At 39.2% G+C, this 25,686-nt stretch overlaps 1 protein-coding gene and 1 pseudogene across 1 annotated transcript; one reads left to right on the forward strand and one right to left on the reverse strand.

Moving 5' to 3' along the window:
• Window positions 1–500: 500 nt before the first annotated feature.
• LOC100666588 (zinc finger protein 75A) lies at window positions 501–24,397 on the forward strand. Its single transcript, XM_023539482.2, is given in 4 exon segments — window positions 501–6,559; window positions 6,847–6,973; window positions 8,727–8,824; window positions 19,941–24,397. Coding segments are annotated over 4 exon segments (1,530 nt in total). The 5' UTR covers window positions 501–5,974; the 3' UTR covers window positions 20,661–24,397.
• On the reverse strand, window positions 23,570–24,807 carry LOC100661486 (insulin-induced gene 1 protein-like; annotated as a pseudogene).
• Window positions 24,808–25,686: the final 879 nt, after the last annotated feature.

Consider the following 25,686-nt stretch of genomic DNA (forward strand, 5'->3'; position numbering starts at 1 on the left):
TGGTTGAACATCAACTAATTCTTTTTGGTATAATGACTCTGTATATTCCTTCCATCTTCTTTTGATGCTTCCTGCATCATTTAATATTTTCCCCATAGAATCCTTCACTATTGCAACTCGAGGCTTGAATTTTTTCTTCAGTTCTGTCAGCTTGACAAACGCTGAGTGTGTTCTTCCCTTTTGGTTTTCCATCTCCAGCTCTTTGCACATGTCATTATAATACTTTACTTTTTCTTCTCAAGCCGCCCTTTGAAATCTTCTGTTCAGTTCTTTTACTTCATCATTTCTTCCCTTTGCTTTAGCTGCTCGATGTTCGTGAGCAAGTTTCAGAGTCTCCTCTGACATCCGTCTTGGTCTTTTCTTTCTTTCCTGTCTTTTCAGTGACCTCTTGCTTTCTCCATGTATGATGTCCTTGATGTCATTCCAGAACTCCTCTGGTCTTCGGTCGCCAGTGTTCAATGCATCAAATCTATTCTTGAGATGGTCTCTAAATTCAGGTGGGATATACTCAAGGTCATATTTTGGCTCTTGTGGACTTGCTCTGATTTTCTTCAGTTTCATTTTGACCTTGCATATGAGCAATTGATGGTCTGTTTCACAGTGGGCCCGGACCTTGTTCTGATTGATGATAATGATCTTTTTCATCGTCTCTTTCCACAAATGTAGTCAGTTTCATTACTGTGTGTTCCATCTGGGGAGGCCCAAGTGTACAGTTGTTGTTTATGTTGGTGAAAGAAGGTATTTGCAATGAAGAAGTCATTGGTCTTGCAAAATTCTATCATTTGATCTCCGGCATTGTTTCTATCACCAAAGCCATATTTTCCAACTACCAATACTTCTTCATTTCCAACTTTTGCATTCCAATCACCAGTAATTATCAATGCATCCTGATTGCATGTTTGATCAATTTCAGACTGTAGCAGCTGATAAAAATCTTCAATTTCTTCATTTTTGGCCTTAGTTGTTGGTGCATAAATTTGAATACTAGTCGTATTAACTGGTCTTCCTTGTGGGTGTGTGGATATTATCCTATCGCTGACAGTGTTGTACTTCAGGATAGATTTTGACATTTTTTTTTGATGATATATCTCCATAGATACATCCCAACTCCCTGAGGGACCGAATTGCTGGGCTGAGGGCTGTGGGGACCATGGTCTTGGGTCTAGCTCAATTGACATAACATAGTTTATAAAGAAAATGGCTTACATTCTACTTTGGTGAGTAGCGTCTGGGGTCTTAAAAGCCTTTTAGCAGACAGAACACTGGTCTCACCCCTTCAGAAGCAAGGAAAATGAAGAGAACTAGATATAAGGGAAAGAGTAGTCCAAAGGGCTAATAGACCACATCAACCCTCCGCCAGACTGAGTTCAGTACAACTAGATGGTGCCCAGCTAGCACCACTGACTGCTCTGCCAGGAATCACAACAGAAGGTCCTGGATAGAGGCGGAGAAAAGTGTAGAACGAAATTCTAACTCACAAAAAAAGACCAGACTTACTGGCCTGACAGAGACTTGATAAACCCCGAGAGTATAGCCCTCAGATAAGATTTTAACCCAGTACTGAATTCACTCTTGAGGTTCACTCTTCAGCCAAAGGTTAGGCAGGCCCATAAAACAAAATGAGACTAAATGGGTACACCAGACCACGGGCAAGGATGAGAAGGCAGGAGGGGACAGGAAAGTTGGTAATAGGGAAACAAGATCAAGAAGGGGAGAATGTTGACATGTGGGATTGGTAACCAATGTCACAAAACAATGTGTGTATTAATTTTTTAATGAGAAACTGATTTGCTCTGTAAACCTTCATGTAAAGTATAATTAAAAAAAAAGACTGTTGTAAGTGAGGTTCATGGTAACTGGAATACATTGTAAGTTGGGGACTACTTGTATTTTGTTACGTTGTTATGATCCTTTTTATCTTGTTTGGCTATGTTGCTATGTCTCTAACTTAGTTTCTTATTTTGGTTATTTGCATCTTCTCATTTTTTTCCTTTGTCAGTGTAGCCATTGGTTTGTCCATTCTATTGATCCATTCAAGAACCAGCTTCTGGTCTTGTTGATTTTTTCTATTGTTTTTCTGTTTTCTACTTCATTTACTTCTGCTCTGATGTTTATAATTTCTTTTGGTAGCTTTGATCCTCTTTTGCTTTACCTTTTCTATTTGTTTGAGTTGTAGGCTTAAATTATTGGTTTTGGATCTTTCTTCTTTTTTAATTCAGACATTTATTGCTATAATTTCCCTCAGAGCACTGCTTTTGCCATGTCCCATAGGTTTTGCTATGTTATGTTATGTTTTCATTTTCGTTTGATTTTGAGTATTTTTTAAATTCACTTTTAATTTCTTCTGTGACCCAATAGTTTTTCAGCAGTGTGTTATTTAGTTTCCATGTGTTTATTTTTTCTTACTCTTTCTGTTATTGATCACTGTACATGCTCTGTATGATTTCAGTTTTTAAAAATTTGTTGAGGTTTGCTTTGTGACCTACATTCTGAAGAATGTTCCATGAGCATTGGAGAGTGTGTATTGTGCTGCTGTTGGGTGGTGTGTTCTATATATGTCTGTTAGGTCCATTTGGTTAATAGTGTTATTCTGATCTTGTATATCTTCATTGATTTTCTTTCTAGTTGTTCTATCTATTGTCAAAAGTGGTATATTGAAATCTCCTACTATTGTGGTAGATCTCTCTATTTCTCTTTTTAATTCTGTTAGAGTTTGCTTTATAAATTTTGGGCCTCTGGCATTGGGTACATAAATATTTATAATTGTTATATTTTCTTGGTGAATTGCCCCTTTTATCATTCTATAATTTTTTTTGTCTGTAATAATGGATTGTGACTTGAAGTCTATTTTGCCTGATATTGCCACTCCTGCTCTCTTTTGGTTACAGTTTGCTTGGTATGTTTTTTTTTTTTTCATGCTTTCATTTTTAACCTATGTATGTCTTTGTACCTAAGGTACATGTCTTGTAGACTACATATTGATGGGTCATTTTTTTTTTTAAATCAATTCTGCCACTCTCTGTCTCTTGACTGGAGCATTTTATCCATTTACATTTGGTGTTATTATCAACAGGGAAGAACTTACTGCAGCCATTTTGTTACACTTTTTTTTTGTGGTGTTTGTGGTTTCTTTGTTCTTTCTGTGCTGAGTTCTTTTGTATATGGAATTTTTTTCCTTTGTTTTATTATGAGCCTTGATGGTGCAGAGGTTAAAGCATTCGGCTGCTAAGTAAAAGGTCGGTGGTTTGAACCCACCAGCCACTCTGCAGGAGAAAAATTTGGCAGCCTGCATCCATAAAGATTTACAGCTTTAGAAGCCCTATTGTACAGTTCTACTCTGTCCTATAGGGTTGCTATGAGTTGGAATTGACTTGATGGCAATGGGTTTGGTTTGGTTCCTTTATTATTGTTGTTTTTGTGTTTACTGAGTCTTTTTGTTCTTCTTTGTTTTAGTAGATAGATTTATCAATTTTCTTTGTGGTTACCTTAACATTTAGATTTAAAATCCTATATTAAAAAAAATCTTTTTTATCTTTAGCCTCAGCTTTTTCACCATGTGGAAGTTCTAAAACTACACCATTGTATGTTGGAGTCCCTGTAATCAATTTTATAACTTTTTTTTTTACTATTGTGATATCTTTACCTGGCTTGGTATCTTGTGATGCTGTCATGTGTCTTTATCTCAGGTCGTTGTCTGATGCCATTGGTTTTCTCTCTGAACGGCTCCCTTTAATATTTCTCATAGGGCTGGTCTGGTGGTTATAAATTCCTTTAATTTCTGTTTATCTGAGAATGTCCTAAGTTTGCCCTCATTTGTGAAAGACAATTTTGCTGGATATATAATTCTTTGTTGACAGGGTTGTTTTTTTTTTTTTAATTTCAGGGCTTTGTATAAGTCATCTTATTACCTTCTTGCCTGCATAATTTCTGACTGGAAATCAACATTTGGTCTTATTGAGTCCCCTTTGAAGGTGATATTTCACTTTTCATGAGCTGCTCTTAAAATTCTTTCTTTGCCTTTAGATGTGGAAAGTTTGATCATGATATGTCTTGGTGACTTTCTCTTGAGGTCTATCATATATGGGGTTCATCGAACTTCTTGGATGGACATCTTCCCGTTTTCATGATTCTTGGGAAGTGTTCTGCCATTATTTCTTCAAAAATTCCTTCTGTATTCTTTTTTTTTTCCTTTCTGTTCTGGAATTCCTAATTTGCATATATTATTTCTTTTGGTGGTGTCCCACATAATCCCTAGGGTTTCTTTGTTTTTCTTCAGTCTTTTCACTGTTCCTCATAAAAATTAATATCAAAGTTTTGTCCTCCATTTCATTGATTCTTTCTTCCATTGTTTCAATTCTACTTCTGTATCCTTCCATCAGTTGTTTATTTCTGTTATTTTATTGTTTAGTTTCCGAAATTCTAGTTATTTTGGTAAGGATTCTGTTTCTTTATTGAGTTTGCTTTTTTCTTCTAAACTTTCTTTCTCTGTTTTCCTTGATCTCTTTGAGGAGCCTTAATACTAGTTTTTTTTTTTTCTAAGTCTTTGTCAGGTAGTTCCACTATCTGTTCTTCCTCAGAGAGCTGTTCTGTCTTTTTATTTTGTTCACTTGTTTGAGCCATCTTTTCCTGCCTCTTCATATGACTTGTAATTGACTGCTGTCTTTGAAACATTGCCATTTTATTTTATTTAATTATATATGTCTTTATGGATTGTACATTTGTCATTTTTTCCAGTTGTTGCTCAACTTTTTAATTGTGCTTTAGGTGAAAGTTTACAGCTCAAGTTAATTTCTCATTCAAGAATTTACACGTATTCTGTTTTATGACATTGGTCGCAATCCCTGCAATGTGATGGCACACTCCCCCTTTCTATCCTGGCTTCCCTGTGTCCATTCGACCAGTTTCTGTCCCTTCCTGCCGTCTCATCTTGCTTTTGGACAGGAGTTGCCCATTTGGTCTCATATATTTGATTGAACTAAGAAGCACATTTCTCACGTGTATTATTTTTTATATTATAAAAAAAGAAAAATTACAGGCCTGTTTAATCTTTGTATGAAGAGTGAGCTTTGGGAATGGTTTCAGGTTTGGGTTAACAGAGAGTTTGTCATTTTTATCTACTTTTTTTGTTTGATAAATCAGGAACTTAGTTCTTTCCCTTTCTGTTTGAATTGTCCACCTTCCTTTATATTACCTCAGTTGCTGTTGTTTTATGATATTGGTCTATGTATGACTTTGGTGCTGCCAGTTGGCTGGGTGTGATTTCCTCTCTCACATGTGGGTATAGTGGGTCATACACCCACAGGGGTCCTTTGTTGTTAGGCATGTATATCTTTCCTTGGATGATTGCATGAAGGTGCAAGAGTAGGTCTCTTGCCTGATGTGAGGTGCCATGTGTCGAGTGGTTAGGAACTTGAGGAACAGTGTGGACCTTCTGCATTGGCATGAGCAGTTAGTACAGCCATTCATTTCTTTCCAGATTTATCTACTCGGCATCACTGCTTCCTGCTGTGTTTCCGTGAAGTTACCTCCCTGGGCTCTTCACTGATGGATGCTTCTTGTTGCTGTCCCCAAATGACCATGCCATAACAGCTGGCAGTCTGGGTTCAGACAATCTGTGAATCTCCATGTTCTTGTTATTTTCATTCTATCTCTCCTTCCAATCAGTGCTCGGTCCAATTCTTCAGGCTTACGATTGATGTTCAGGGATCTGAGGTCATTATTTGTTATCTGTTTTACTTAGTTTCTCAAGTCTTTGTTGTAGGGGAATGTTCTAGTGCATCAGTCTAAGCCACCATTTTAGCCGGAACCTCCTATGGCTTTCTTTTTGACATGTACTATTTTTTCTGCCCTCCCTCAGTATCCTCATGAAGAAGACCTTTTCACTGATTTTGTACCAAACCTGAAGGGGCCTCAGTTGTCAAAGGTGGTTCCAGCAGATTGTCACACACAGGAGTAAAATTATTCCTAGAGCAAAATGATGATGGGAGTTCTCAAGGTGGCTGCATGTTGGTGGAACCCCCAGATGAGGTCTGTGTTGGAGACTAAGGGATCTGTGAAAGAGAGCTCCAGTGAGAGTAAGAAATTCACCCCACAGACAAATAGTCTCGATCCTGAGAGCTCTCGCCAGCACTTCCGGAGCTTCTACTATCCTGAAGCAGTTGGACCTCTCCAGGTTGTCAGCCAACTTCAGGAATTATGCCATCGGTGGCTAAGGCCAGAGATCCACTCCAAAGAGCGGGTCTTGGAACTACTGGTGCTAGAGCAGTTCCTGGCCATTCTGCCCAGGGAGCTCCAGACCCAGATACAGAAGCATCATCCACAGAGCATCGAGGAGGCTGTGGCCCTGGTCCAACACTTTCAGGGAAAATCTGATTAAAGGAGGAATGAGGTGAGAAGAAAGATTCCGGACATATACAATGAAATAGGATACAGGTGGGACTACTGGGGAGGTGGGCAGTTCATGAGGAATGAGATGGATATTGGGTCACTCTTCTATTGTTCCCTTAGGACAGCTGAGACTGGCCCTGAAACCATAGGTCCCCAGCATAGTCTTCCACAGGTTTAGGATCTTTTCCTGTTGCCCATGACCCACACTGCCCAGCAGGTGCTCTGAGGTGTGTTCACCCCGGGTACTGTCCCTAAGTAACCAGGCTTGGCACAGTGGGGATTGGGCATCTCCCATGCTGTTTACTCTGATCCCTCTGGCTTCTTCCTTCATGGCTACTCTCTCTTTTTATCATGTACTGTTACTTTCTTCAGTGTGTGGGCTACCATACAACTCAGAGATGATGGTTGGACTACTTGTGTAGTAGCAAGTACTGACCTAAAGCCCATTCTCTTCTTTAGAGTTTGTTGACCTTTGAAGATGTGGCCCTGAATTTTTCCCAGGAAGAGTGGGAATTATTGGACCCCACTCAGAAGGTCCTCTACAACGAGGTGATGCAGGAACTCTATGAGACTGCCATCTGTCTTGGTAAAGATTCACTCTTTCCTTTGTGTAGAATTTGATTGTTCTATTCTGTTCTCAGTTTATGTAGAATATATCCCTGTGAGAGAGTCCCACTCTTTGAATAGCTGATTGTTTTTTAAGAACTTGATGGTGTGGGGAAGGGGAAAGATGTATCCAGACCACCTGGAGAGTGTTTCCCAAATACACATGCTCCACTTCCTTATTCTAAATAGAATTGTTGATCTACCCCCCTCTTCTGCCCTGCAAACATACCCCTCTCCTGTCTTTCCTATCTTAGTAACCGGCACCACCATTCACCCAAACGCTTAGGCCAAAATCCTCATTGTCGTCCTTTGTACCACTCTTCCTGTCACACCCCACAACCAGTCCCTCAGCAAGTCTCCTTAGTTCTACCCTCAAAGTGTATCCTGAATCCAACTATGTCTCATCCTTTTCCACTGTTACCTACCTAGTCTAAGCCACCATTATCTCAAACCCAAGTCAACAACAACAACTCTCCACCTGGGGCCCCTCTGCTTCTGCTCTCAACTTTCCATTCTGTTTTCCACACAGGCAGCCAGAGTGGTCTCTTACAGATATAATCAGATCATGAGCTTTCCCTGCTTTGAACCCTGTGATGCCTTCTCTTCACATTCAGAATAAAATCCAAACTCTTTACCGAAGTCCACAAGATCCTACTTGATCTGTTCCCTACTTCCCTGTATACCCTCTTCTCCTACCATTCTCTCCCATACTCAGCCCTGTTTAGCTGCAGTGACTTTCTTGCTGTTTCTTGAACTCACTAACTCATTTCTTCCTTCCCACTTCCTCTCCCTGGCACACTTACACTCCACCTCTTCACATTTCTAAACTTTTTCCATTCTTTCAGGTTGCTGTTTGAATATCTCTTTATGTAAAATAACTCCACCCCAAACCAGTCACTATTCTGTTTTTACCTTACTTCAGTGTCCTTCAAAACATTTCTCACTTTCTGACATTATTTTATTCATTACTTCATTTATATATTCATTGTCCCTAGATTCTGAGTCTCCCAATAGAACGTAAGTTCCATGAGAATGGCAGACTTTATCTTCCTCACTCTTATTCACTGCTCTCCCCAGAATCTAGAGCAGTGCCTCATCCACTATAGACACTCAATACGTATTTATGGGATGCCTGAGTGACCACCACCCAGAGACCCATAGTTTGAAAAATTGCTCAAGTGATTCTGGTCTGTCCCCTCCACTAGGATGTGAACCAGTGAGCTCTAGGGAATGTTACAAATCTCTCCTAGCCAGTACATCATGCTTAGATGCTAAATAAATTCAGTGTAATTATTGTAGGAACCAGTTGTCCATATGTAACCCAATTACAGACCTTCCAGCTGGTTCCACTGGACCTGGCCTCATTCAGCACAAGAGTGTGTATTCCTAAAGCATTAATAAACCAGAACATATTCTCTGCCACCTCTGGAGCTTAGTTTCCCCGTGGTCTAAACTGGGTATTCCTGGTGACAGAAGATAGACAATATATACTGGATTCCCATATCTTTTTCATCTCTACACCTTAGATTTGTTTTTTAGCTCTCTCATTGTATATTCTCCCACAACCACAGTAGAGTATATTCTAGATAATCTATCAAGAGTTTACCCGTTAAATCGCTTGGGTTAAAAAAAAAAGTTCAAAAGGGTCACTGTCTTCCTGAAATAGTCTGGAATTAGTGGACCAATTCACTGTTAAGATGGCAGTCCACAGCCTTAAGATTTTCTTCTCACAGCATTATGTTTGTACCCTAATTCCAAAACGTTCTGTTTTGAGCAAGGGAAAGAACCATAGATCCAAGGTCTTCAAGAGTACAAAGACAATCTTGGAGAATAACTTAGAGTTAAATGTACACATGTGAAGAACCTTATAAGGGCTCAACTTTGGAATATTCTGTTCCTGTATTTCTTAATTGAAATTTTTATTTAGATAATTGTAGCCTCACATTTATATATAAAATAAATAATACATAGAGGACCTGTGATGGTAACGTTTTAGAAAACTATATTATCGCAGCCCACTTATTGATACTGATATTGATATACAATCCACACATCTTATTCAACTACTATGAAAATGAGGAACACACAATTTACAAAGAAAAACGTCTCAGCACAAAAAACTAAGTGGAAAAATGAAATTGTCAACAACACACACAAAAAGGCATCAAAATGACAGCACTAAACACATACTTATCTATAATTACGCTGAACGTAAATGGACTAAATGCACCAATAAAGAGACAGAGAGTCTCAGACTGGATAAAGAAACACGATCTGTCTATATGCTGCCTACAAGAGACACACCTTAGACTTAGAGACACAAACAAACTAAAACTCAAAGAATGGAAAAAATATATCAAGCAAACCAGAAGCAAAAAAGAGCAGGAGTAGCAATATTAATTTCTGACAAAATAGACTTTAAAGTTAAATCCACCACAAAGGATAAAGAAGGGCACTACATAAAGATTAAAGGGACATTTGACCAGGAAGATATAACCATATTAAATATTTATGCACCCAATGAAAGGGCTGCAAGATACACACAAAAAACTTTAACAGAATTGAAAAGTGAGATAGACACCTCCCCAATTATAGTAGGAGACTTCAACACACCACTTTCGGAGAAGGACAGGACTTCCAGCAAGAAGCTCAATAGGGACACCGAAGACCTAATTGCTACAATCAACCAACTTGACCTCATAGACTTATACAGAACATTCCCCCCAACAGCTGCAAAGTATACTTCTTTTTCTAGCGCACATGGAACATTCTCTAGAACAGACCACATATTAGGTCATAAAACAAACCTTTGCAGAATCCAAAACATCAAAATATTAACAAAGCATCTTCGCAGACCACGAGGCCATAAAAGTGGAAATCAATAACAGAAAAATTAGGGGAAAAAAATCAAATAGTTGGAAACGGAACAATACCCTGCTGAAAAAAGACTGGGTTATAGAAGACATTAAGGAAGAAATAAAGAAATTCATAGAATGCAATAAGAATGAAAATACTTCCTATCAAAACCTCTGGGACACAGCAAAAGCAGTGCTCAGAGGTCAATTTATATCAATAACTGCACACATACAAAAAGAAGAAAGAGCAAAAATCAGAGAACTGTCCCTACAACTTGAACAAATAGAAAGCAAGCAATGAAAGAATCCATCAGGTACCAGAAGAAAACAAATAATAAAAATTAGAGCTGAACTAAATGAATTAGAGAACAGAAAAACAATTGAAACAATTAACAAAGCCAAAAGCTGGTTCTTCGAAAAAATTAACAAAATTGATAAACCATTGGCCAGACTGACGAAAGAAATACAGGAAAGGAAACAAATAACCCAAATAAGAAACGAGATGGGTCACATCACAACAGACCCAACTGAAATTAAAAGAATCATATCAGATTATTACAAAAAAATTGTACTCTAACAAATTTGCAAACCTAGAAGAAATGGATGAATTCCTAGAAAAACACTACCTACCTAAACTAACACAATCAGAAGTAGAACAACTAAATAGACCCATAACAAAAAAAGTGATTGAAACGGTAATCAAAAAATTCCCAACCAAAAAAAGCCCTGGCCCGGACGGCTTTACTGCAGAGTTCTACCAAACTCTCAGAGAAGAGTTAACACCACTACTACTAAAGGTATTTCAAAGCATAGAAAATGACAGAATACTGCCTAACTCATTCTATGAAGCCACCATATTCCTGATTCCAAAACCAGGTAAAGACATCACAAAAAAAGAAAATTACAGACTTACATCCCTCATGAACATAGATGCAAAAATCCTCAACAAAATTTTAGCCAATAGAATTCAACAACATATCAAAAAAATAATCCACCACGACCAGGTGGGATTTATACCAGGTATGCAAGGCTGGTTTAATATTAGAAAAATCATTAATGTAACCCACCATATAAATAAAACAAAAGACAAAAACCACATGATCTTATCAATTGATGCAGAAGAGGCATTTGACAAAGTCCAACACCCATTTATGATAAAGACTCTCAGCAAAATAGGAATTGAAGGAAAATTCCTCAACATAATAAAGGGCATCTATCTATCTATCTATCTATCTATCTATCTATCTATCTATCTATCTATCTATCTATCTATCTATCTATCTATCTATCTATCTATCTATCATCTATCATCTATCTATCTATATTTATACAAAGCCAACAGCTAACATCACTCTAAATGGAGAGAGCCTGAAAGCATTTCCCTTGAGAAGGGGAACCAGACAAGGATGCCCTTTATCACCGCTCTTATTCAACATTATGCTAGAGGTCCTAGCCAGAGCAATTAGGCTAGACATAGAAATAAAGGGCATCCGGATTGGCAAGGAGGAAGTAAAATTATCTCTATTTGCAGATGACATGATCTTATACACAGAAAACCCTAAGGAATCCTCCAGAAAACTACTGAAACTAATAGAAGAGTTTGGCAGAGTCTCAGGTTATAAGATAAACATACAAAAAGCACTTGGATTCCTCTACATCAGCAAAAAGAACATCGAAGAGGAAATCACCAAATCAATACCATTCACAGTAGCCACCAAGAAGATAAAATACTTAGGAATAAATCTTACCAAAGATGTAAAAGACCTATATAAAGAAAACTACAAAGTACTACTACAAGAAACTAAAAAGGACCTACTTAAGTAGAAAAACATACCTTGCTCATGGATAGGAAGACTTAACATAGTAAAAATGTCTATTCTACCAAAAGCCATCTATACATACAATGCACTTGCAATCCAAATTCCAATGACATTTTTTAATGTGATAGAGAAACAAATCACCAACTTCATATGGAAGGGAAAGAAGCCTCGGATAAGTAAAGCATTAATGAAAAAGAAGAAGAAAGTGGGAGGCCTCACTCTACCTGATTTTAGAGCCTCTTATACACCACAGTAGTCAAAACAGCCTGGTACTGGTACAACAACAGGCACATAGACCAATGGAACAGAATTGAGAACCCAGATATAAATCCATCCACATATGAGCAGCTGATATTTGACAAAGGCCCAGTGTCAGTTAATTGGGGAAAAGATAGTCTTTTTAACAAATGGTGCTGGCATAACTGGATATCCATTTGCAAAAAAATGAAACAGGACCCATACCTCACACCATGCACAAAAACTAACTGAGTGGATCAAAGAACTAAACATAAAGACTAAAACGATAAACATCATGGAAGAAAAAATAGGGACAACGTTTGGAGCCCTAAAACAAGGCATAAACAGAATACAAAACATTACCAAAAATGACAAAGAGAAACCAGATAACTGGGAGCTCCTAAAAATCAAACACCTCTGCTCATCTAAAGAATTCACCAAAAGAGTAAAAAGACTACCTACAGACTGGGAAAGAATTTTCAGCCATGACATCTCCGACCAGCGCCTGATCTCTAAAATCTATATGTTTCTGTTAAAACTCAACCAGAAAAAGACAAACAACCCAATCAAGAAGTGGGCAAAGGATATGAACATGCACTTCACTAAAGAAGATATTCAGGCAGCTAACAGATACATGAGAAAATGCTCTTGATCATTAGCCGTTAGAGAAATGCAAATTAAAACTATGATGAGATTCCATCTCACTCCAACAAGGCTGGCATTAATCCAAAAAACACAAAAGAATAAATGTTGGAGAGGCTGCGGAGAGATTGGAACTCTTATACACTGCTGGTGGGAATGTAAAATGGTACAACCACTTTGGAAATCTATCTGGCGTTTTCTTAAAAAGTTAGAAGTACCATACAACCCTGAAATCCCACTCCTCGGAATATACCCTAGAGAAATAAGAGCCTTCACACAAACAGATATATGCACACCCATGTTTATTGCAGCTCTGTTTGGAATAGCAAAAAGCTGGAAGCAACCAAGGTGTCCATCAACAGATGAATGGTTAAATAAATTGTGGTATATTCACACAATGGAATACTACGCATCGATAAAGAACAGTGACAAATCTGTGAAACATTTCATAATATGTAGGAACCTGGAAGGCATTATGCTGAGTGAAATTAGTCAGTTGCAAAAGGACAAATATTGTATAAGACCACTATTATAAGATCTTGAGAAATAGTATAATCTGAGAACAACACATACTTTTCTGGTTATGAGGGAGGGAGGGAGGGAGGGTGGGAGAGGGTTATTTACTGATTAGTTAGTAGATAAGAACTACTTTAGGTGAAGGGAAGGACAATACTCAATACACGGAAGGTCAGCTCAACTGGACTGGGCCAAAAGCAAAGAAGTTTCATGGATAAACTGAATGCTTCAAAGGTTAGCGAAGCAAGGGCAGGGGTTTGGGGACTATGGCTTAAGGGGACTTCTAAGTCAACTGGCAAAATAATTCTATTATGAAAACATTCTGCATCCCACTTTGAAATGTGGTGGCGTCTGGGGTCTTAAATGGTAACAAGCGGCCATCTAAGATGCACCAATTGGTCTCAACCCACTGGAATGAAGAACACCAAGGTCACATGATAACTATGAGCCCAAGAGACAGAAAGGGCCACATGAACCAGAGACTTACATCATCCTCAGACCAGAAGAACTAGATGGTGCCCGGCCACAACCGATGACTGCCCTGACAGGGAGCACAACAGAGAACCCCTGAGGGAGCAGGAGATCAGTGGGATGCAGACCCCAAATTGTCATAAAAAGACCAGACTTAATGGCCTGATTGAGACTAGAGGAATCCCGGCGGTCATGGTCCCCAAACCTTCTGTTGGCCCAGGACAGGAACCATTCCCGAAGACAACTCATCAGACATGGATTGGACTGGACAATGGGTTGGAGAGGGATGCTGAGGAAGAGTGAGCTACTTGTATCAGGTGGACAGTTGAGACTGTGTTGGCATTTCCTGTCTGGAGGGGAGATAGAAGGGTATAGAGGGTTAGAAACTGGCAAAATTGTCACGAAAGGAGAGACTGGAAGGGCTGACTCATTAGGGGGAGAGTAAGTGGGAGTATGGAGTAAGGTGTATATAAGCTTATATGTGACAGACTGACTTGATTTGTAAACGTTCACTTAAAGCTCAATAAAAAAAATAAATATTATTAAAAAAAAAACAAAGGTGTCAGTTCTTCTTAGGTCTTCCTTATTCATTGTCTAGCTTTGATGCGATTGAAAATACCATGGCTTGGGTCAGGCGCACCTTAGTCTTCAAGGTGACACCTTTGCTTTTCAACACTTTAAAGAGGTCCTTTGCAGCAGATTTGCCCAATGCTATGCGTCTTTTGATTTCTTGACTGCTGGTTCCATGGCTTTTGATTGTGGATCCAAGTAAAATGAAATCCTTGGTGACTTCAATCTTTTCCCCAGTTATCATGATATTGCTTATTTGTCCAGTTGTGAGGATTTTTGTTTTCTTTTTGTTGAGGTGCAATCCATACTGAAGGCTGTGGTCTTTGATCTTCATCAGTAAGTGGTTCAAGTGGTTCTCACTTTCAGCAAGCACGGTTGTGTCATTTGCATAACGCAGGTTGTTAATAAGTCTTCTCCAATCCTGATGCCCCACTCTTCTTCATATAGTCCAGCTTCTCAGATTATTTGCTCAGCATACAGATTGAATAGGTTTGTTGAAAGAACACAACTCTGATGCACACCTTTCCTGACTTTAAACCAGACAGTATCCTTTTGTTCTGTCTGAACAACTGCCTCTTGATCTATGTAAAGGTTCCTCATGAGCACAATTAAGTGTTCTGGAATTCCCATTCTTCGCAGTGTTATCCATAATTTGTTATGATCCACAAAAATACCTTTTCATAGCCAATAATACACACAGGTAAACATCTTTCTGGTATTCTCTGCTTTCAGACAGGATCCATCTGATATCAGCTATGAGATCACTCTTTCCACATCCTCTACTGAATCCATCCTGAATTTCTGGCAGTTCCCTGTCGATATACTGTTGCAGCCGCTTTTGAATGACCTTCAGGAAAATTTTGCTTGCATGTGATATTAATGGTATTGTTCGATAATTCCCACATTCAGTTGGATCACCTTTCATGGGAATAGTCATAAGTATGAATCTCTTCCAGTCGGTTGACCAGGAAGCTGTCTTCCCATATTTCTTGGTATAGATGAGTGAGCACTTCCAGTGCTGCATCTGTTTGTTGAATGATCACAATTGATAATCCGTCAGTCCTGGAGCCTTGTATTTTACCAACGGCTTCAGTGCAGCTTGGACATCTTCCTTCAGTACCATCAGTTACTGATCATATGCTACCTCTTTAAATGGTTGAACGTTGACTAATTGTTTTTGGTATAATGACTCTGTATATTCCTTCCATCTTCTTTTGATGCTTCTGGCATTGTTTAATATTTTCCCCGTAGAATCATTCACTATTGCAACTCTAGGCTTGAATTTTTTCTTCAGTTCTTTCAGCTTGAGAAATGCCGAGCGTGTTCTTCCCTTTTGGTTTTCTAGCTCCAGCTCTTTGCATGTGTCATTATAATACTTTGTCTTTTCATGCCACTCCTTGAAATCTTCTGTTCAGTTCTTTTACTTCATCATTTCTTCCTTTTACTCTAGCTGCTCGACGTTTGAGAACAAGTTTCAGAGTCTCTTCTGACATCTGTTTTGGTCTTTCTTTCTGTCGTGTCTTTCTGGTTATCTCTTGTTTTCTTCATGTATGATGTCCTTGATGTCATTCAACAACTCATCTGCTCTTTGGTCATTAGTGGTCAACACGTCAAATCTATTCTTGAGATGATCTCTAAATTCAGGTGGAATATACTCAAGGTCGTATTTTGTCTCTTGTGTTGCTCTGATTTTCTTCAATTTGAGCTTCAACTTGCATATGAGGAATTGATGGTCTTTTCCACAGTCGGCCCGTGGCCTTGATCTGACTGATGATATTGAGCTTTTCCATTGTCTCTTTCCACAGATGTAGTTGATTTGATTGCTTTGTTCCGTCTGGTGAGGTCCATGTGTATAGTCGCCACTTATGTTGGTGAAAAAAGTTATTCGCAATGAAGAAGTTGTTGGTCTTGCAAAATTCTACCATTCGATCTCCGGCATTGTTTCTATCAGCAAGGCCATATTTTCCAATTACCGATCCTTCTTCTTTGTTTCCAACTTTTGCATTCCAATCACCAGTAATTATCAGTGCATCCTGATTGCATGTTCGACCAATTTCAGACTGTAGAAGTTGATAAAAATCTTCAATTTCTTCATCTTTGGCCTTAGTGGTTGGTGCATAAATTTGATAATAGTCATATTAACTGGTCTTCCTTGTAGGGTATGCATATAATCCTATCACTGAGAGTGTTGTATTTCAGGATAGATCTTAAAATATTCTTTTTGACAATGAATGCACCACCATTCCTCTTCAAGTTTCATTCCCAGCATAGTAGACTATATGATTGTCCAATTCAGAATGGCTGATAGCATTCCATTTCAGCTCACTAATGCCTAGGATATTGATGTTTATGTGTTCCATTTCAGTTTTGATAATTTCAAATTTTCCTAGATTCATACTTCATACATTCCAGGTTCCTATTATTAATGGATGTTTGCAGCTGTGTCTCCTTATTTTGAGTCATGCCACATCAGCAAATGAAGGTCCTGAAAGCTTGACTCTATTCACGTCATTAAGGTCGACTCTACTTTGAGGAGGCAGTTCTTCCCCAGTCATGTTTTGAGTGCCTTCCAACCTGGAGGGCTCATCTTCCGGCACTATATCAGAAAATATTCCGCTGCTATTCATAAGGTTTTCACTGGCTAATGCTTTTCAGAAGTAGACTGCCGGGTCCTTCTTCCTAGTCTGTCTTAGTCTGGAAGCTCAGCTGAAACCTGTCCTCCATGGGTGACCCTGCTGGTATCTGAATACTGGTGGCATAGCTTCCAGCATCACAGCAACATGCAAGCCCCCACAGTACAACAAAGTGACAGACACGTGGGGTTTTTCAAATTTAGTTGGGCATATTTGTCTGTGTCAATTCCTGAGTTCTCTGTCCTAATTCCATTGGTCTTTTTGTCTATCCCTTCGGCAATACTGCCCTGTCTTGGCTACTGTAGCCGTTCCATAAGTCTTAGTATTGGGTAAAGTGATTCTTCCCACTTGATTCTTTGTCAAGATGGTTTTAGCTATTCTAGGGCCCATACTTTTCTATATAAATTTCAGAATAAATGTATGTCTACAAGAAACTTTGCAGGCATTTTGATAGGTATTACATTAAACCTATACATCAGTTTGGGGAGAGTTGACATCTTTACTATGTTGGGTCTTCCTATCCACAAACACGATATGCCTCTCCATTTATTTAGGCCTTTGGTTTCTTCCATCCGTTGTTTGTAATTTTCGGCATTCAGCTCCTCTACATGTTTTTTAAAGTGTATGCCTAAGCATTTCCTTTTTATTGGAACAATTGTAAATGGTATTGTGATTTTAATTCTGATTTCTGCATCTTCATTTTTCATGTATTGGTGTTATCTGCATCTTCATTGTTTGTGTATTGGAATTCCATTGAATTTTGTGTTTTGAACTTGTATCCTGTGACATTACTGACCTCACTTATTAGTTCTAGGAGGGTTTTCCTTTTTATAAATTTCTTGGGATTCTCTATATGGACCATTGTGTAATATGCAATGCTTTCCATTTCTTTAGCTTGTGTATGGTGAATAAGAGTGTTGGGAGCAGACATCTTTGCCTTAGCCTTGACCTCAGCTTGAAACCATTTAGTATTTCACCATTACAGTTGAAGTTAGCTGTAGGTGTTTTGTTGATGCTCTTTATCAAGTTGATATTATCATCCTCTATTCCTAACTTAAGACATTTTATCATGAATTAATGTGGGATTGTGTTAAATGCTTTTTCTCTGTAAATTCATATAAGTGTATGATTTTTTAGCTTGTTGTTAGAGTGGAATACATTAATTTTAAATGTTCACTCAGCCTTGTGTTCCCAAAATGCAAAATCCCATTTGATCATGGTATATAATTCTTCTTATGCATTGTTGCATTCCATTCACCAATATTTTGTTAATGATTTTTGCATCTATGTCATGAGAGATATTGATCTGTAGTGTTTGTTTTTGGTACTATCTTTGTCTGGTTTTGGTATCAGGTTCATATTGGGCTTATAAAATGAATTGGGTAGTTTTTCCTTCTCTTATGTTTTCTGGAGAAGATTGTATAAAATTGGTGTTGATTCTTTAAATGTTTTGAAGAATTCTCCATTGACACCATTTGTTCCTGAATATTTTTTTCAAGAAAGTTTAACTATGAATTCAATTTATTTAATGGTTCTGGTGTTGCTTAGTTCACTTATTTCATATTTGTTGACTTCTGGTAGTTTGAAATTTTCAAGAAATTGGTTCATATCTTCTAAGATATTAAATATATGATAGTAAAGCTTGTTGTAAAATTTGTTAATTATTTAATGGTTGCAGGATGTGTTTGATATCCTCTATTTCATTCATGATACTGGTGATTTATTTCTTCTCCACTTTTTCTTTTCTCTCTTGCTAGAGACTGATATGTTTTATTAATTCTCTTCCCTCACCTCAAACAGCAGGGTTTTTCTTTCATTGATTTCTCTATTTTGTGATATCTGCTGTGAGCCTTAGTATTTCATTTATTCTACTTGCTTTGTGTTTATTTTGCTCTCCTTTTTCTAGTTTTTTGAAGTAAGAACTTGGGTTATTAATTTGAGGCCTTTCTCCTTTTCTGATGTAAGCATTTAGTGCTATAAATTTCCCTCCAGGTCCTGTTTTTGAGTTGTATCCCACATAATGTGATATATTGTAATTCATTTTCATTCAGCTGTATTTTTTAAAATTGCCTTTGAGACATGGGTTATTTAGAATTACGTTGTTTCATTCTTATATGTTTAGAGATTTTCCTGTTGTCTTCAATTACTGATTTGTAGTATTGATCAGATTACCTTTTTTCACTTAACTTGTGATCTTCTTGGTTCTTCATCTGATGTGTGATGATTTTTAGATTGTATACTGATCATCTTGTCTGTTATGTAGGAGAGACTGAATCTTATTTAAATCTTTTATTTTAGCAGGCAGCCACTTTGTTTTAGCTTATCATGCATGTTCTTCCCTAATATTGTGGCCATGAGTCCAATGGCAGTTTAATTTTCAGAGCCTTTGCAGTATTATTTTGGTCTGCTTGGTTTATCTGGTACCAGCACAGGGGTTCCTACTGGTCCTTGCTGGTGCTTCCTGACAGGGTGGAAGATGTTTTCGCAGGCCAGGCCACTGAGCATCTCTTGGTGGGGAAAGGTAGTGTCAGGCCCAGATGGATGAGATGCTTCCTGAGCTGGGCCGTTTGTTTTGGCTAGCTCCCTCATGCAGGAACTGCCTCCCGGCCCTCTTGTCTCTTATTGGAGAAATGGAGTCCCAGGCCTTGATATGTGTATGTCCCTTTTGCTAGTTCTGCCCATACTCCGTGGTAGCTTTCGACTGGGGATTGGGAGTCTCAGGCCCATTGTGGAAAGAGAATACTTCTCCTGCCATTTTCTCTAAGCAGGAGTCCAGATAGATTCCCTTTGCTGGTGGTGTTGGGCTTGCCTGACATTGTCATAGGGGCCCCCATTTGGTCCAAGGGAGGAATGAAACCACCTGGACTGTATTCTCTTGTTAGTTTGGGGGTCGGGAAACATTGAATCTGGGTTGCCTTCTTCTGTTGGGAGCTGGCATATTCTTCTTCTAGTCCTGGGGTCCCAAACCAGTTTGTCTCCTTATTACCACTTCTAGAGTTCTCCTTTGTTTTCTCTTCATTATTTCCTGGGTTTGCAGTAATGCTTAGCTGAGAGGAGCAGGGAGAAATGGATCTGTGCCATCTTGTCTAGACAGACTAGAAATTACTTGTTTATGTATTTTTAAAAGATTAGTTATCGTGGGATTTTCTCTCCAGTTCTGTGGTTTTCTTGCACTGGGACACACATGATTGATTCTTCTGTTTTTTCCAATAGGGTTAAAGCTCCAAAATGACACTGGAAATGATCAACCTACATCTCTTTCTGAGGTAGAAATACAAGCACTGGGAGGCAAAATATCAAAAAAGGTCGAAGTGAAAGCTCCCCGGAAAACAGCTGGCAAAGAAAATCATGGTGGTACAAGCATGGTGAGGAAACAGTGTCAGAATTTTGCAGGGAAGAAAAGAAGTAAACAGTCAATGTGTAAACAAGAGGTGCTGAAATGTATGGATCTTCATAACAAAGACCACACAGGGGAGAAACCTTTTAAATGTCAGCAATGTGGGAAAAGCTTCAGAGTGAGTTCTGACCTTACTAATCACCAGAGAATTCACACTGAGGAGAAACCCTATAAATGTCAACAGTGTGATAGGAGGTTTAGATGGAGTTCAGATCTTAATAAGCACCTAATGATACACCAAGGGATAAAACCACATAAATGTTCATGGTGTGGGAAGAGCTTCAGTCATAACACAAATCTCCACACACACCAAAGAATCCACACAGGAGAGAAACCCTTTAAATGTCATGAATGTGGGAAAAGATTCATTCAGAACTCCCATCTTATTAAACACCAGAGAACCCACACAGGTGAGCAGCCCTATACTTGCATCATATGCAAGAGAAAATTTAGCAGGCGGTCAAGCCTTCTTAGACACCAGAAACTCCACAGGGCAAGGGAAGATTGTCTTGTGTCCCCAGTCTGAATAAAGTCGTTATATGGAGCTTGACCCTAGAAAGGGTGAAAGAATATGAAATCATAACTCATCAATGATAGGACTCTCATTACTGGGAGATTACGAGATGTTAATGCCATGCTTCACTGAAAGGAATCCAAGTTGTGTGTCTCATTCAGCATTGTATCATCAGTGCCTAGCACAAGACTGATACATATTGAGGTGTTTATAAATAGATGGATGAAAACATATTTATCAGATATCTATACCTGTATATTTTATCTGTGTGTACATATATCCATTCATCCATCCGTCCATCCATCCGTCCGTCCGTCCATCCGTCCGTCCATCCATGTATATCTGAATACTCAGAGGTTTCCCATGCTCATTGATCTATATTCTTCAAGTATCAGGTCCTTGGGAAATATATGATAGCCGTTAGGACCTCACATAGTTCTCTACCAGGAGAGATGGAAGAGAAGAGTATTCAGGTCCCCTGAAGGGAGCTCAGAGAGAATTACTACGGCGGGGGCAGTTTCTATGTCTATCTTTTTATCTATAGTAACAGTCAAGGCCAGTATGTAGGGAAATTTACTCTGGAACAGGAAGAAAATATTCCCTTTTTGGTCCAGGAGAAGCACCTCACTCTAGTTACCTCTCCCCCCAGCATCTATCCGCATAATATCTGCTGTCCAGGAATTCCAAGCAGCAAAGGCCTGAATGCTAAACCAGATCTAGGGACCTTCTAAGCCCTTGATGTAGCTCCTTCTACTGATCCTCTCAACGCTGAGATATAGAAAGAAATGATGAGGGAGGAAGTCTGAGCCCTCATCCAGGTAACCATCTCTTTGTAGAAAATGCAGAGCAGTGGTAAATGGCCTTTCTTTGATTTGCATTATGTGAACTGGAGGCTTTGAAATTGGTACCACACTGCTCCAGGTCTGAAAGGGGGCTCATTTTTATGGCAGCTTAGCCACTGCTCCATACACCTGACTGCTCTGTGGAAAGATCTGAAGGTTCTTCAAAACTGTTATTTATTGAGAATGGCAAGGATAGCTCTGTGGCTCTGTGGCCTCAGTGGACATCTGATAGCAGGAGAAAACTTTCAGAAGTGTCAGAGCAAATGAAAGCATTTGGCCTGTAGTGATAGCCCCAGTCAAAGTCAGGAAAGAGGGAAACTGTGTTCTGGTGTTGGTGGCTTTTTTCTCTTCTCCATCCACCTCAGTGACTATCTCCTCTGAAAAGTCAATGCGGTATTAGGAAAAGAGCAGGGAAGTTGGAACACGTGGACATATATCTGCTCTGTCAGTTTTGCATTTATGATGTTGGTCAAGACTTTTGTTGGTTAGTATTTCATACAGTTTAACTTCCTTTTTTTTTGGTTTTCTAATCTTTAATAAAAGTAAAAAATGAATGCAAAAAGAACACAATGTTGAAAACTTAGTCTGAATGTGAATCTCACTAGATGTTCAAATCTGGTAGAGTTCAAAGTTTGTTCATACTATTTTACAAATCCAAATCACTTTGGTTCATACACTTGCTATTAATTATTGGCAAAGAAATCCTTCAGATTCACATTTTTTTGGCTACATTATTTCTAACAGAGATTTCCAGCTGAAGAGAAAAAAATACTTATTGTTTGCACATGATCAAGTATATTTTAAAGATTCATCCACTGCTTTCTTCTAATAACTTGGTTTTTCGTAAAACGCTGACATGTTCACTGAAAAATTTTTTACATAACCACTCATTTTCTATTTCAGAAAATTTATAAGGGGTCATTCCAAAGTTCAGAATGATGCATTTTCTTTTAAACAAATTTCCTTTAAAACAAATTAGGTGTAGTATCATAAGATTTACCCCCAATATATCTTTCTCAAAACAACCCAGCAAGGATCATCATATAAACAAAATCAAATGCATACATCAATACTCACAGGCAAGGTACTCTAAATTTCCATTCTGCTGACTGGTGACTTTTATTTAAAAGGAAAGTCTTTTAATCAAGCCACTGTAACAGAATTTAAAACAAACCAAAAACATTTAAATTGCATAATACAGAAAGGTAAATTTGTAAGTAAAAATTAAAAGTATACTAAAACTACAAAACGAGTATCTCAAAGGACAGGGTTCAGTGGAAGTGCAACAATAAAGTCACTCTGCAGCCAAAAGAAATTATTGCTAAATTTTGCCTTCATGCAGCACTGAAATGAATGCAGAACCCCTCTCTTTAACATCCCATACGTTAAAAAATATATATTTTAAGAGAATAGAAGGCTCAGACTGGTTTTCATATACATTGCACTTGAAGTTTAAGACCCAACGCTTGCAAATTAGGTCTGAATGGTCTAGGTCATTAGATGAATACATTGTGCTCAGCCAATATAATTGACTATTTAGAAACACCAAATGTTTAATGTGACATACGCACTGTTTTTACAAGGCAATCACAGATGCAAATTCTATAGGGCTGTGAAAAAAAAAGTTATCTCTATTCTGGAGTATCAAAGAAATCATTTTGGCTCACTAAGACTCTACAGCCCTGGGTTTTTTTAAGACTGAAATACATAGCAGAGGTGTATTCACTTTTAGGTGATTACGGATTTTGGATACAATTTCATAAACTCAGTTGGAAATTTCAACAGACCAGTGTAGAACTATGACTTTGCTTTTTGCTTTTAGTAAGATTGGCTACACAAAACTCCACGGGTAGGCGAAACCTAGCTCCCACCGATGCTGTGTACCTCAGTGTGGCCGCTAGCGTGAATGCGCATGCTCATATAGCGCTGGGAGAGGGGCTGCGTAGGTGCCGCAGCGCCGCTAGCCCACTTGGAACACAATCTCCCCACGCAGGCTTTTTTTTTTAATTAACACGACCCTATTTTTAAAAACTTTTGGATAAATATTATTATACCATACTTGTCTTTGTTAGCACCATCAACCTGTCTTCTTTGGGGACTGATACAAACCTAAGAGTTGGTCATTTTTAGTTCAAGGCTTTGAAATATGGCAACTTGTTTTAATAACATAAATGAAATCTAACACTTCGGGAACTGCCTCTGGCCTGGATTCCCACCCACATGCTGGATCACAGGTCGCAGAGCACAGACAGGTACCAGCACGGTGAACCCAGGTCAGATTTCAAGGTAAGTGGTTACTGTTTCCACTTCATCACTCTAAAATAGTGAACACTTTCCTAGGAGACATTTATATAGTCAGCCCAATCCAAACAGATTATTTAGGAAACAGATCATCTTTGTCACAGTCCAGTCGTACAGATTTTCTTCCCAAATCGTATTTATTCTTCAGAATCAGTGGGTCTGAAGACTCAATCACTAGGTGGCTTTTCAGGAGCACCCATAGCCAGATGTCGTCCTATGTTTCCTACTGTTACACCTCCTGAGAAAAATATGCATGGGAGCCAAGAACGAATATAGAGAAAATCCGGGGATGTATACTGATAAACAACGTTATATACGAGAAACTGAGTGATCAGAGTGGCTAGAAACGCTATGGTAATTCCAAGCCCAAGACCACTTCTTGAACGATCAAATGTCCACCAGAGGCCCAGAGACGGCTGCTAAAGTCAAGGACCCAAAACCCAGTGCAGCTGAACATTATTGGCAAAATCCAATTTTGCACTTTCTTAGTTGATGCCAACAAAAACTGCGATACAGCGCATTACACTGGCCCACTCTCTCTTAAACTTGTGGGGTTCTCCAAGATGACTGTCGATGCAGGGGTAGAGCAAGCCTACAACAGCAGTTGCTGTCCCACAACAGGGAGGAACAGACCAGGCAGAAGAGAAGATTGTGGCAAACACTTCTTCAGGGAAAAGGATGACATTCCTCTGTATCTGTGGCAGGTTGAGCACCAACACTAGGACAACTCCAACTGAAAATAGCACAAGGCTCCTCTGTACCAAGTGATGATGCCAAACCATTAGCATGGCGACTGCTGCTGCAATGGTGGCCACTCACACTAGTGCTGCGACGCCTGGGCTAAGGGCTGCTGTGTGGGGCACGGTGGTCCACCAGCAAAGAGGGGCTGGACACAGAAGGACTGATCATGTCTTCCACTTTGGGTGCCAGCCCTCCAGCGCAGGCTCCCAGGTGTTTTTATGCCTCTCACTGGCAGGACAGGAACAACTCCAGAAGTGGTTGTTGAATCTGGGCATCAGTGCCTACCACAGTCTGAGATGAGTTTCCTGCCTGAGGGTGCCCGCCAGCCTACTGTCCGGGGCTGCGGAGGAGGAGTCGCCGCGTCTGGGACTGACCCGGAGTTTCCCTCGCAGCGCCGGCGGGCGGTAAAAAGGTGTATATCACGGGCCACCGAGCCCTTGGATCACGTTACCTGGGCGCAACCTACGCGCAGCGCCGCTACTCCGGACGGCCCTGAGCGCGTGGCCCCCGCCCGGCCCGAAGGAGGCGGGGCCTTGGTCTGCTACCGCTTTAACTTCCTTTTATGAAAGTGACATGTTGTTTCATAATAAAAGTAAAACTGTGTTATTGAATTGCCCAGTGATGGCCCATGTTTACTTTCTTGGAATAAATTCATTCATTTTTTTTCCCCATCCTTGAAACCTCTCTAACAAGACTATTTTCAGGTCTATAAAATGGGGACAGCAACTCCTACCCCTCAGGGTTGCCTAACACATTGACCGGCCATAGTAGGTGTTCCATAAACAGTTGTAACATTCTTTATCTTTCAGGTAGTTATTTTAAAAAGCAAATAAACCATGTCTACTTGTCCAGCTTCCAAGCAACCTTAATAAGTAGGTTTTCCATCATTTCTGGCTGATTTTTAGGCCTGTTAATGATGGTCAGAAATGTTTTTTTCCTCCTACTTTAACTAGGTGGTACCCTTCTGGCATTACCTTCCTTTTCTGGAGTTGCTCCTTTCTAGTCAGTAATCAACAAAAGCCATTGTCCTCATTCAGCTAGACGGTCTGCTAATGAGCAACAGAACTGAACTACACTAAAAACCGCTGATGGGAGATGCCTTGAAAAGGAGGGCAGGCGATGCCTGGCAGTGCAGTTTTTCTGCACAGTGTTTA

This window comes from Loxodonta africana, chromosome X, assembly GCF_030014295.1.
Source record: "Loxodonta africana isolate mLoxAfr1 chromosome X, mLoxAfr1.hap2, whole genome shotgun sequence".
Lineage (NCBI taxonomy): Eukaryota > Metazoa > Chordata > Mammalia > Proboscidea > Elephantidae > Loxodonta > Loxodonta africana.